We start from the raw sequence: 14750 nt of genomic DNA on the forward strand, positions 1-14750 counted from the left end.
AGTTTTTAGAGGTAGCAAATTTACACCATTTTGGCAAAAAAAAAAAAAAAAAGGGCTTAGTTTTTAATCTCACTAAATCATGATGATTTTATATCATCACTAACCAACATTTCAAGAAACAAACTATACTTAGGGTGAGTCATAATTAATAATGAAATGCACTTTGGAAACTGTTACCCTGTATCAGTTAAGATAGATTAAAATTTACTCTATTAAATTTACCAATAAATGCACAGAAAGAGAAGTACTTTTTAATCCCATTCTTGAAAGAATACTGTAATTTTTTTATTCTCATTTTACACGTCTGTTACCCTCCTTCCATTTTTATCCTAAGCAGTATTTGGAATTACTATGATTAAATGGGGCTCAAACAGAGGCTTCATGCTTCTTCCTCCCTCCATGCTTTCCATTATTTTGTGAGACATTCCTTATTATATTGAGCTGCTATTATCCATAAAATATTACAAAGAAGTTTAAAATTTTAATCTGATATTGCCCTAGGCTGCCATGTTTTCTGACCAACTTGGATTTTAGGTTCTTGATGTAGCAGATTAACTGATTACACTTCTATATAAAACTGACATCATTGCTGTCACTATCCTTTCTTCCATCTTTTTTCTCATATTTCAGCAATAATAACTTGTCCATATAAGCTACATTGGCATTGTTTATTGGCACGTCACATTGTTATTATATCCTTTCTTCTAGTTTATTAATTTTTATACTTGTTCTTTTACAATTTAGGATTAACTAAATCTGATAACTATTACTATTAGAGAAGTTAAAAAACAACCATATCTTATTAAAAAAAAAAAAATGAATTTCATTTTGTGATTTTGATTTTCATCATGCAAGGAGTAATTCAGTAGGAGCTGTCCAATTTCCTCAACCGATTCCGGATTGTTTAGAACTATAGAACATGTTATTATGATATGTATTCATATGATCTAATGTAATATCAAACAATAGATCAAATTAATATTTAAATAATGCAAAAGAATAAATTAATTCACATCTCTTAAATGTTTTCTATAACAATGTCCTCTCAATGATTTTACCTTCACAGTTTACCTGTACCTGTCAAATACCTAGATAGTTCTTAACAATCAGGAATCAATCAACTAGTCAAGGAACTAATACTGGGAAATTCTTGGTACTAAATTTTTCTCTGTATTTATCTTCAGTGCTCTAGATAAGTGAGACAGTAACTATATGTGAACACTGAAGCTATAGTCAGAACCCAATAAACAACACTTAACAGGATTAACTTTCCTTATAATGTCACAGCACTGTAGAAGGGTGCTGGCTTGAGACTCAAAAAGACATATATTCAAACCAATAAGCCAGGTATAAATCACATTATTTCTCTCTCAACTCTTAAAGATTCCTCTAGTAATAAAAAACAAGTGAGAAGGATTTTAGAAAAACCCCATTTAGGTGAGTTATCACATAAGTTTTGTTTTCTTTTTCTTTCTTTCCTTTATGCTGAAGCAAAAGCAAAAGTTCACACAAGACACAATACAAGCAATAATTTCAATCAGTTAAAACGGTCCATTGGTGTATTAACAAATTACCAAAAAATCTTATTCCTAGATACAGCTTCTGATTAAAAATAATGGATGTTTTATAAAGGAAATTCTGATTCTGGATAAATATATTGAATCCACATATACTCTTGGTTAGAACCTGAATCTTTTGAAAGAAATATGGGGCTTTTCCCATTATGCTATGTTGTCTCTAAGACTTTTCTTTAAGGAACAATTGTATCTGTAAAAAAAAAAAAAAAAAAAAAAAAAAAAAAAAGCATCAGGGAAGGTTCCTTAAAGAAAAGTCTTAGAGGAAACAGCACAGCAAAAAGGAGAATTAGATCTTATCAAAATCTAGTTCAACTATTTATTTAACTTGGGTGATCCAAGGCAAATCACAAACTTTTGGGGCCCCAGCTTCCTCATCTACAAAATGAAGAGCCAAAAGTGGACTAGTCGAATTTAAAGATATCTAGTTCTCTTCTAAGGTTATGATTACTTAATACTATTTATGTGCAATTAACACATACAGAAAAAGATTCAACCTACATAATTCGTAAAGTTTATTATTAGGAAACAGGAATACAAGGTTAAAAAAGGGCTGCTTCTTGTCTGAAGCACACTGAATGATGATTCATGACAGGGCATATGCAGGCAATGATAAAAGTATTAAATAGTATCCAAATTAAGAGGCCATAATTCAAACTGTTCATTTATAATCCATGTGTCCTGGAAGTTCTAGAAGTCTACTGCTTTCAGAGAAAACCATTTAAAAACATCACCACTAACACATAACTTACAGTAAACAATGCCTTTTTTGTGACCAAGCATGCACCTATCACATTCAAGCATTGTAACCTTTCTATTTACAAATGTTTGAAGTTTCTTAAAAGCATGTCACATCCATCATTTAAAGTGCAAGCTATAAATTGCTGTACTCCTAAAGAAAAAGAAAAGGTATTAAAAATGAAGATGATGATTTAGAGTCCAAATCCTGCCAAATGTGGTTATACAACTAACCAAAAGGAAACTGGCAGAGTATTCCTAGCTCCAATCAGGTTTTAGTGTAATATCTTCAAGGCATTCTTTTCTGTAATACTACCAACCAAACATATATTCCATTGCTTTAGATACAAGACTTTCATCTTTTCTTGGAGTTTGTCTGTCAGAAACAACCTAGAAGACACACAGAAAATGAGAAAGACCCACAATTTAGTAATTTTTTTCAAAACAATTGCAAAGTAAATAATTAAACCAAAAATGTTAAGTAATTTGTTTGTTCATTCAAAAATGCCTATTATTTAGCAAGTTATCACAGGGAATACAGAGACAAATTAATATTACCTCCTATTTTTTTACAGAATTTGATATCTGGGCCATCATATTTTAAAAGGACTAAAGAACAGTTTTTTAGTAAACAAAGTTACAATGGTTTTATATCTATTATTTTTCCAAATCCACAAGTAAAAATTAGTATGAAGTATATTCAGAATAAAAAAAGAAATTCAGATTTTAAAAAAGGTTAAAGGATAAGCCAACAATCACTACCACTTTATTATCATTGCTGGTGGTCTTTTATCTACTATGATAACAGAAATTGGGCTCAACAAATTAAAATAACACCTAATTTCCAAAGAAAGGAGAAAAATTATACAGATTAAAGAGGGTCTTTTTTTATTAATCCAAATCTCCTTCTCAAAAAATAATATTCAAGAACATCCAATTGGTTAAATAATTTCAACAGAAAGGAGAAAGGCATGAAACGTGTGAATTTTATCACATTTTTAAAAAAAAATAGAACATAGCTTTCAAAAAGGTTTCACTTCAATGACTTCAAATTTTTATCTTTTGTGAACATAAACTAAGAAAAATTATATATATATATATATATATATATATATATACACACATTTAGATGAAAAAGTATCTTTTAATCTAATTTACAAAATACCTGATAGTCACTAGTTGAAGCTTTATAAGCTGTAGCAAGAGGTCTCATGGTAGAAATTCTAGGAGTACTTGAAGGCTGTACAGGTGTGCCTAAGGTTTTGATTGGTGGTGTGAAAGCTGATCCTGGAGAAGATATGGTGCTTCTATCACAGCTTTCCATTACACTCTGAAGGTGGGAGAAAAAAAAAAAAAAAAAAACTTGGCTTAGATTATAAAGCCAAAATGATTTCAAGGAGTAATCTAGTCTAACTTCTTCATTTTATAACTGAAAAAGTGAGACCTTAAAATCATATGAACAATAAGTAACAAAACTGGGATTAAACTTAATTCCCCTACCCAATGCTTTTTCCATTTTACCTCTTCATTAATAAAAACAAAAAAAGACAAACATATGAATGTGAATTGTTAGAGTAAAAAATTTTAAATGAAATGAAGTTACCTAAAACATCTTATCTGGTTCAAATTTGAAATGTATAACAACTTTACACTGAAGTTAATTAAGGCTGTATATAGTAAAGAACCTGGCAAACAGAAGGCCTATGTACCAGTAAGGTTCTGCCACCAACCAGTCAGCCAACCAGCAAGAGTAAAAATAACTAATCTTTTTAGGTTTCCCATTTCTACAACAGCATAAATAAAGAGGTTCCCTTTCTTTGGCATGATAAACAATTAGAGGAACTTTAGAAACTATGCTAGTTCAATAAGAATCTTACAGATATAAAATTATCTGATTAGACTTGATGATCTCTAAAGTTTCTTCTTAGCTCTATGAATTATGATGAGTTCAATCTAACAAAATGGCATTAGCAAGATACAGTAAAGACCTGCCTTCAACTAAAATGAGATTTCAAACAATTTCAACAAACCTGTAATATAGTCATGAAACAAAAATAAGTAGCAGAAACTGCCAAAAGGTAAACTGTCAAAAAAAAAAAAAAATCTACAAATTTAGATCATTAGGAAAGATGTGGACTACATACAAATACTTTCTTCCATGTACCTGTGAGATTTTCTAATACAGATCATAAGTAGCTTAAGATGAAGTGACAATAGCAACAAGTTAAAGAAATTAAGTCAAAAATATTACAAGCAGCCAGGAAAAAACAATTCAAATAACCAAGGTGCCACAATAAGGGTCACTCAAGATCTGGCTGACTACATTAAAGGATCGAAGGGCCTGGAATCTAATATTCCAAAAGGCAAAAGAACTTGGAATGCAGCCAAGAATAAACTACCCAGCTAAGTTTAATATTTTCTTCATTGGAAGAAGATGGACATTTAATGAAACAGATTAATTCCATATATTTCTAAGGAAAAAAACAGATCTAAACAAAAAATTTGATCTCCAATCATAGGACTCAAGGGAAGAAGAAAAAGGTAAAAGGAACTCTTGAGAACTGTATTTCCGTTGTGGATATACATTAAGATTACATGTATAATTTGATTTTAATGATATAACAAAAAAAGAGAGAGAGAGAGAGAGAGAGAGAGAGAGAGAGAGAGAGAGAGAGAGAGAGAGAGAGAGAGAAGTAGAAATGGAAAGGGGATAGTGTCAGAAAAAGGGAAAAGGGGAGATAAAAAGGAAACTACATCCCACAAAGAGGCAAAGAAAACCTATCATAAATGATGGAAGTTAAGAGAGGGGGAGGAACATTGTGTAAATCTTACTATCATCAGAATTGGCTCAAAGAGAAAATAATTGACATATTGGTTTTACAGAAAATTCTCTCACTTCATTAAAAAGGGGGAGAGGAAAAGGGAAAAGGAAAAGAGTAATAAAGAAAGGGAACAAGAAAGGGAAAGGGATTTAAAGAGAGGAGGGAGGGATACTAAAGAGAAAGGGCTGCGTGACACAAGTAGGGCTCATAAGTTTAATACTGGGGAAGTGGTTCAGGGGGGTGGGGCAAGGGAAAAAAGCATAATCTGGGGATAATATGATGGCAGGAAATACAGAATTAGTAATTTTAAGTGTAAATGTGGGGCAGCTGGATGGCGCAGTGGATAGAGCACCAGCCCTGAATTCAGGAGGAGCCAAGTTCAAATCTGATCTCAGACACTTAACACTTCCTAGCTGTGTGACCCTGGGCAGGTGACTTAACCCCAGCCTCAGAAAAAGGGGGGAAAAAAAAAAAGAAAAGGAAAAAAAAATGTATAAATGTGAATGGGATGAACTCTCCCATTTAGCAGACTGGATCAAAAGTCAGAACCCTACAATATGTTGCTTACAAGAAACATTTAAAGTAGGGAGATACATACACAGTAAAGATAAAAGGCTGGAACAGAATCTATTATGCTTCAAGTGAAAACAAAAAAGCAGGAGTAGCCATCCTTATCTCAGATAAAGCAAAAGCAAAAATTGATCGCTCTAATCAAAAGAGATAAGGAAGGAAACTATATCTTGCTAAAGGGTAGCATACACAATGAAGCAATTTCAATACTAAATATATATGCACCAAGTGGTATATCATCTAACTTCCTAAAGGAGAAGTTGAGAGAGTTGCAAGAAGAAATAGATAACAAAACTATAATAGTGGGAGATCTCAACCTTGCACTCTCAGAGTTAGATAAATAAAACCACAAAACAAATAAGAAATTAAAGAGGCAAATAGAATATTAGGAAAATGAGGTATGATAGATCTTTGGAGAAAATTGAATGATGACAGAAAGGAGTATACTTTCTTGTCAGCACTTCATGGAACCTTTACAAAAATTGACCATATATTAGGACATAAAGATCTCAAAATTAAATGCAAGAAGGCAGAAATAGTAAAGGCTTTCTTTTCAGATCACGATGCAATAAAAACTACATTCAATAAAAAGTTAGGGATAAATAGATCAAAAAGTAATTGGAAACTAAATAATCTCATCTTAAAGAATGATTGGGTGAAACAATAAATTACAGACCCAATAATTTCACTCAAGATAATGACAACGATGAGACTACCAAAATTTGTGGGATGCAGCTAAAGCGGTAATAAGGAGAAATTTTATATCTTTAGATGCTTACTTGAAGAAAATAAATAAGGAGAAGATCAGTGAATTGGGCTTACAACTTTTTTTTTTTATTAATTTTATAAATATAATTTTTTTTGACAGTACATATACATGGGTAATTTTTTTTTTTTTACATTATCCCTTGTGTTCACTTTTCCAAAATCTCCCCTCCCTCCCTCTACTCCCTCCCCTACATGACAGGGTATCCCACATATATTAAATGTGTTACAGTAAAACCTAGATACAATATATGTGAGTAAAACCAAATTTCTTGTTTCACTGTAAGACATGGATTCCAAAGGTATAAGTAACCTGGGTAGAAAAACAATAGTGCAAATATTTTACACTCCTTTCCCAGTGTTCCTTCTCTGGGTGTAGTTGTTTCTGTCCATCATTAATCAAGTGGAACTGAATTAGATCTTCTTTATGTTGAAGATATCCACTATAATCAGAATATATCTTCATACAGTATTGTTGCTGAAGTGTATAGTGATCTCCTGGTCCTGCTCATTTCACTCAGCATCAGTTCATGTAAATCTCTCCAAACCTCTCTGTATTCATCCTGCTGGTCATTTCTTACAGAGCAATAATAATCCATAACATATACCATAATTTAGCCAATCATTCTCCAATTGATGGACATCCATTCATTTTCCAGTTTCTAGCCACTACAAAAAGATCTGCTACAAACATTTTGGCACATACAGGAAACTTTCCCCTCTTTAGTATTTTTTGGGGATATAAGTCCAGGAGTAGCACTGCTGGGTCAAAGGGTATGCACATTTTGATAACTTTTTGGGCATAATTCCAGATTGCTCTACAGAATGGCTGGATTCTTTCACAACTCCACCAACAATGCATCAGTGTCCCAGTCCTCCCACATCCCCTCCAACACTCATCATTATTTGTTCCTGAAATCTTAACCAATCTGACAGGTGTGTAGTGGTATCTCAGAGTTGTCTTAATTTGCATTTCTCTGATCAGTAGTGATTTGGAACACTCTTTCATATGAGTTGATATACTTTCAATTTCCTCATCTGAAAATTGTCTGTTCATATCCTTTGACCATTTATCAATTGAAGAATGGTTTGATTTCTTACAAATTAGAGTCAGTTCTCTAAATATTTTAGAAATGAGGCCTTTATCAGAACCTTTAACTGTAAAAATATTTTCCCAATTTGTTACTTCCGTTCTAATCTTGTTTGCATTAGTTTTGTTTGTGCAAAAGCTTTTTAATTTGATGTAATCAAAATCTTCTATTTTGTGATCAATAATGATCTCTAGTTCTCTGGTCATAAATTCCTTCTCCTCTACAAGTCTGAGAGGTAAACTATCCTATGTTCCCCTAATCTATTTATGATCTCATTCTTTATGCCTAAATCATGGACCCATTTTGATTTTATCTTGGTATATGGTGTTAAGTGTGGGTCCATATCTAATTTCTGGCATACTAATTTCCAGTTTTCCCAACAGTTTTTTTCCAATAATGAATTCTTATCCCAAAAGTTGGGATCTTTGGGTTTGTCAAATACTAGATTGCTATAGTTGTACCCTATTTTGTCCTGTGTACCTAATCTGTTCCACTGATCGATTAGTCTATTTCTTAGCCATTATCAAATGGTTTTGGTGACTGCTGCTTTATAATATAGCTTTAGATCAGGTACAGCTAGGCCACCTTCATCTGACTTTTTTTTCACTAATTCCCTGGAAATTCTCGATCTTTTGTTCTTCCATATGAATTTTGTTGTTATTTTTTCTAGGTCATTAAAATAGTTTCTTGGAAGTCTGATTGGTATAGCACTAAATAAATAGATTCGTTTGGGGAGTACTGTCATCTTTATTATATTCACTCAACCTATCCAAGAGCACTTAATGTCTTTCCAATTATTTAAATCTGATTTTATTTTTGTGGCAAGTGTGTTATAATTTTTCTCATATAATTCCTGACTTTTCTTCGGTAGATGGATTCCCAAATACTTTATACTCTCAACATTTGTTTTGAAAGGAATTTCTCTTTGTATCTCTTGTTGTTGCATTTTGTTAGTGACATAAAAAAAATGCTGAGGATTTATGTGGATTTATTTTGTATACAGCAACTTTGCTAAAGTTGTGAATTATTTTTAATAACTTTTTATTAGAATCTCTGGGGTTCTCTAAGTATACCATCATATCATTTGCAAAGAGTGATAGTTTGATTTCCTCATTTCCTACACTTATTCCTTTAGTCTCTTTCTCGACTCTTATTGCCAAGGCTAGCATTTCTAATACAATACTGAATAATAATGGTGATAGTGGGCAACCTTGTTTCTCTCCTAACCTTACTGGGAAAGGTTCCAGTTTATCTCCATTACATATTATGCTTACTGACGGTCTTAAACATATGCTCCTGACTATTTTAAGGAATAGTCCATTTATTCCTATGCGCTCAAGCGTTTTTAGTAGGAATGGATGTTGTATTTTATCAAATGCTTTTTCTGCATCTATTGAGATGATCATATGGTTTTTATTAATTTGATTATTAATATGGTCAATTATACTAATAGTTTTCCTAATATTAAACCAGCCCTACATTCCTGGTATAAATCCTACTTGATCATAGTATATTATCCTGGGGATGATTTCCTGAAGTCTTTTTGCTAATATCTTATTTAAGATTTTAGCATCAATATTCATTAAGGAGATTGGTCTATAGTTTTCTTTCTCAGTTTTCAACCTACCTGGTTTAAGTATCAGTACCATGTCTGTGTCATAAGAGGAGTTTGATAGGACTCCTTCATCTGTTATTTTTTCAAATAGTTTATATAACATTAGGGCTAAACTGTTCTTTAAATATTTGGTAGAATTCACGTGTAAATCCATCTGGTGCTGGGGATTTTTTCCTGGGGAGTTAATAGCTTGTTCTATTTCTTTTTCTGAAATGGAACTATTTAAGCAGTTTACCTCCTCCTCTGTTAATCTAGGAAGCCTATTTTTTTGAGGTAGTTATCCATTTCACTTAAGTTATCAAATTTATTGGCATAAAGTTGGGCAAAGTAACTCATTATTTCTCTAATTTCCTCTTCATTTGTGGAAAGATTCCCCTTTTCATTTTTAAGACTAACAATTTGATTTTCCTCTTTCCTTTTTCTGATCAGATTTACCAAAGGTTTATCTATTTTATTGGCTTTTTCATAAAAGCAACTCTTAGTTTTATTTATTAGTTCAATAGTATTTTTACTTTCAATATTATTGATTTCTCCTTTTAATTTTAGAATTTCAAGTGTAGTATTTGACTGGGGGTTTTTAATTTGGTCTTTTTCTAGCTTTTTAAGTTGCAAGCCCATTTCTTTTAAAAACACTTGAGAGTATAGGAATAAATGGACTTTTCCTTAAAATAATCAGTAGCATCTATTAAAACCATCAATAAGCATCATATGTAATGGGGAAAGACTGCAATCATTCCCATTAAAATCAGGGGGGAAACAAGGTTGTCCACCATCACCATTATGATTCAATATTGTATTAGAAATGCTAGCTTTGGCAATAAGAGTGGAGAAAGAGATTAAAGGAATTAGAGTATGTAATGAGGAAACCAAATTATCACTCTTTGCTGATGATATGATGGTATACTTAGAGAACCCCAAAGATTTTACTAAAAAGCTATTAGAAATACTCCACACCTTTAGTTGCAGGATACAAAATAAACCCACATAAATCATCAGCATTTTTATATGCCACTAACAAAATCCAACAATTAGAGTTAAGAGAAATTCCATTTAAAGTAAATACCAATAGTATAAAATATTTAGGAATCTATCTGCCAAGGGAAAATAAGAAACTATATGAGCAAAACTACAAAACACTTTCCACACAAATTAAAATTTGTCTGATCTGACCAATTGGAAAAATATTAAATGCTCTTGGATAGGGCGAGCAAATATAATAAAGATGACAATACTATCTAATCTAATCTATTTATTTAGCGCTATACTAATCAAACTCCCAAAAAACTACTTTAATGACCTAGAAAAAATAACAAAGTTCATATGGAAAAACAAAAGGTCAAGAATTTCAAGGGAATTAATGAAAAAAAAAAAAAAAAATCAAATAAAGGTGGTCTAGCTGTACCAGATCTAAAATTATATTATAAAGCAGTGGTTACCAAAACCATTTGGTATTGGCTAAGAAACAGAGTAGTTAATCAGTGGAATAGGTTAGGTCCAAAGGACAAAATAATTAATAACTCTAATAACTTAGTCTTTGACAAACCCAAGGACTCCAGCCTTTGGGATAAGAACTCAATGTCTAACAAAAATTGTTGGGAAAATTGGAAATTAGTATGGCAGAAACTGGGCATTGACCCATACTTAACACTGTACACCAAGATCAGGTCAAAATGGGTTCATGACCTAGGAATAAAGAATGAGATTATAAATAAATTAGAGGAACATAGGATAGTTTACCTCTTAGACCTGTGGAAGATGAATGAATTTATGTCCAATGAAGAACTAGAGATCATTATTGATCACAAAGTAGAAAACTTTGATTATATCAAATTGAAAAGTTTTTGTACAAACAAAACTAATGCAGGTAAGATTAGAAGGGAAACAAACTGGGAAAACATTTTTACACTCAAAGGTTCCATAAAGGCCTCATTTCCAATATAGAGAATTGACTCTAATTTATAAGAAATCAAGCCAATCTCCAATTGATAAATGGTCAAAGGATATGAACAGACAATTCTCAGATGAAGAAACTGAAACTATATTTCTAGTCATAGGAAAAGATGCTCCAAGTCATTATTAATCAGAGAAATGCAAATTAAGACAACTCTGAGATACCACTACACATCTGTCAGATTGGCTAGAATGACAGGGAAAGATAATGCAGAATGTTGGAGGGGATATGGGAAAACTGGAACAATGATGCATTGTTGGTGGAATTGTGAATACATCCAGCCATTCTGGAGAGCAATTTGGAACTATGCTCAAAAAGTTATCAAACTGTGCATACCCTTTGACCCAGCAGTGTTATTACTGGGCTTATATCCCAAAGAGAAGTTAAAGAAGAGAAAGGGACCTGTATGTGCAAGAATGTTTGTGGCAGCCCTCTTTGTGGTAGCCAGAAACTGGAAACTACACAGATGCCCATCAATTGGAGATTGGCTGAATAAATTGTGGTATATGAATATTATGGAATATTATTGTTCTATAAGAAATGACCAACAGGATGATTTCAGAAAGGCCTGGAGAGACTTACATGATCTGATTCTGAGTGAAACGAGCAGTACCAGGAGATCGTTGTATACTTCAACAACAATACTCTACGATGATCAATTCTGATGGATGTGACCATTTTAAACAATGAGATGAACCAAATCAGTTCCAATAGAACAGTAATGAACTGAACCAGCTACACCCAGCAAAAGAACTCTAGGAGATAACTATGGACTACTACATAGAATTCCCAATCCCTTGAATTTTGTCTGCCTGCATATTGGACTTCCTTCACAGGCTAATTGTACACTATTTCAAAGTCCAATTGTTTTTGTAGCAAAACAATTATTTGGACATGTATACATATATTGTATTTAATTTATACTTTAGTATATTTAACATGTATTGGTCAACCTGCCATGGGGGAGAGGGGAGGAGGGGAAAAATTGGAACAAAAGGTTTGGCAATCGTCAATGTTTAAAATTACCCATGCATATATCTGGTAAATAAAAACTATTTAAAAAAAAAAAAAAAGCATAATTACACTATGGCAAAGTACAATAATTCATGTTCCTGATTTAATATGCCATTAAGGAAACATTAAATTAGATTCAGTGTCCTCTGCTTTAGGCAAATGATAGAATACATTTAGAAATATTTTCAAGGAGAACTAAGTTGATGGAGAAAAGACAGGAACTAAGCCAAGCTCTCCCCCAAACACCTCCAAATACCTTTAAATAATGATTCTAAACAAATTCTAGAATATCAAAACCCACAAAAAGATGGTGTGAAGCAATTTTCCAACTGAAGACAAATTAGGTCATCAGGAAAGCTCAGTTGCATGAGGGTGAGAGTGGAGTACATTTCAATGCAGGTTGCATCAGCTTAATTCCAATCCCAGTAAACCAGAGTCCTTGGGGCTTCTGAATTGGTGGTAGCAGTGATTTCCAGACCCCTTAGTACACAGAGGCCAAAGATAACGTAGAAGGTCCACAAGAAAGGTTCTTTGCTCTAAGGTGAGAGTGGAGCACAATTCCAACACAGGCTATGGCAGCACAACTATGACTCTAGCAAACCAAGAGCAGGCCTTGAGATTCTTTGAATCAGCAGAGGTTGCTTCTCAATTCATAGATGTTAAGGGGTTCAAACAGCTGATCAGAAGATTATAGGGGTTTCTTTGCTAGCACTGAGGTAAAATTCTTGTTGTTTTCCCTTACTTAGATCCAGGATACAATCCTGGGGTCACAGTCCCAGGGCAAGGAAGAACACTAATATACCAGAACTTACAGTCACAGTGGACACCCTCCATATAGTTCCTGGGCAGAAAAAGAGTTCTTGTAGGCATTCACAGACCAGAGCATAGGACAGAAGAGTAGTAAAAACAACTCTACTTAGCTTATATCACCTTGGACGAAATGAAAACTTACAGATCTCTAAAAAGATCTCTGAAAACAGCTGTACAAGATCCCTGAAGAAAGGAAGATAAAAAACATATCCAGAAGAAGATAACAAAGTCAAAGCTCTCACATCTAAAATCTCTTAAAAAAAATCAAAATTGGTCTCAAGCCATGGAAGAATTCAAAAGAAGTAGAGGAAAAACTGGGAAGAGAAATGAGAGTGATGCAGAAGGAAGTATAAAAAGTCAATAAGGAGAAGAAAATCTTAAAAAGCAAAATTGGTCAAAGGGAAAAAGAGAAACAAAAACTGAAGAAAATAATTTCTTAAAAATTAGAATTAAGCAAATAGAAGCTAATGACTTTGAAATATCAAAAACAATAAAACAAAACCAAAAAATGGGGGGGAAAAAAACCCAATGTGAAATATCTCAATAGAAAAACAATCTGGAAAATAGATTCAAGAGAGATAATTTTTAAATTATTAGACATCATCTTTCAAGACTATCAAGGAAAACTATCCTGATATTCTAGAATCAGAGGATAAAATGGAAATTGAAAAAACATACTGAATACCTCCTGAAAGAGAGTCCAAAATGAAAACTCCCAGGAATAGTATAGTAAAATTCCCAAACTCCCAGGTTGAGGGGAAAATATTGCAAGCATCCTGAGAAAAACAATTCAAGTATGGTAGAGCCACAGTCAGAATAACAAGATTTTAACAGTTTCTACATTAAAAGACCAGAGGGGCTTAGAATATAATATTCCAGAGAACAAAAGAGCTAGGAGTATAATCAAGAATCACTCCCAGGAAAACTGAATATAATCTTTCAGGGAAAGAAATGAACATTTAGTGAAGAGAGAATTTTCAAGCATTCTTAATGAAAAGACCAGAACTAGACAGAAAATTTTATTTTCAAATACAAGATTCAAGAGTTTGAAAAGATAATCAGGAAAAGGAAATCATAAGGGACTTAAGGCTAATCAGTTTACATTTGTGTATGGGAAGATAATACTTATAATTCATAAGAACTTTCTCATTTATTAGGACAGTCAGAAGGAATATACATAGAGGGCATAGCTGTGAATTGAATGTGAAAGACAATTATCTAAAAAAAAAAGAAATAAGGAGAGAGGAATGTGCTGAGGGAAAAGAAAAGGTACAAGTAGAATACAAAAAATTACCTGCCATAAAAGAAAAAGTTTTTATAATGGACAAAAAGAAATGGAATGGAAGGAGACTGAATGAACCTTACACTCATCAGAATTGGCTCAAAAAGGGAATAACATAGATAATCAATATGGATGTAGATGTTTATCTCACTCTGCAGGAAAGCAGAAGGGAAAGAGAAAACAAGAAAGGGGGGATGGTAATAAAAGGGAGGGCGCATGTTGGGAGAGGGGTAATCAGAAGCAAAACATTTTCAAGGAGGGATGGGATGAAAAAAGAGAAAGAATAGAATAAACAGGGGGAATAACATTAACAATAGTAATTGTGAAAAGAATTTTGAAGCAAGTTTCTTTGATAAACACCTCTTTTCTCAAATACAGGGAACTGAGTCAAATTTATTAAAAAAAAAAAAAAAGAGAGAGAGACATTCTCCAATTGACAAATGATCAAAACATAAGAACAGTTTTCAGATGAAGTAATCAAAACTATTTATAGACATATGAAAAAATAATGCTTTAAT

General features: G+C 32.7%; 1 protein-coding gene across 2 annotated transcripts in view; it reads right to left on the reverse strand.

The window, feature by feature from the left end:
* Positions 1-2065: 2065 nt before the first annotated feature.
* NUP35 (nucleoporin 35) overlaps positions 2066-14750 on the reverse strand; it is a 58128-nt gene continuing 45443 nt past the window's right edge. For both annotated transcript variants that reach the window (XM_074302927.1, XM_074302928.1), the window contains exons 8-9: positions 3478-3642; positions 2066-2702 (exon numbers count right to left, since the gene is read on the reverse strand). In XM_074302927.1, coding sequence (XP_074159028.1) covers positions 2625-2702; positions 3478-3642 — 243 coding nt within the window. In that variant the 3' untranslated portion in view covers positions 2066-2624. The remainder of the gene's footprint in view (positions 2703-3477; positions 3643-14750) is intronic.

This window comes from Sminthopsis crassicaudata, chromosome 3 (genome assembly GCF_048593235.1).
Source record: "Sminthopsis crassicaudata isolate SCR6 chromosome 3, ASM4859323v1, whole genome shotgun sequence".
In the NCBI taxonomy this organism is placed as follows: domain Eukaryota; kingdom Metazoa; phylum Chordata; class Mammalia; order Dasyuromorphia; family Dasyuridae; genus Sminthopsis; species Sminthopsis crassicaudata.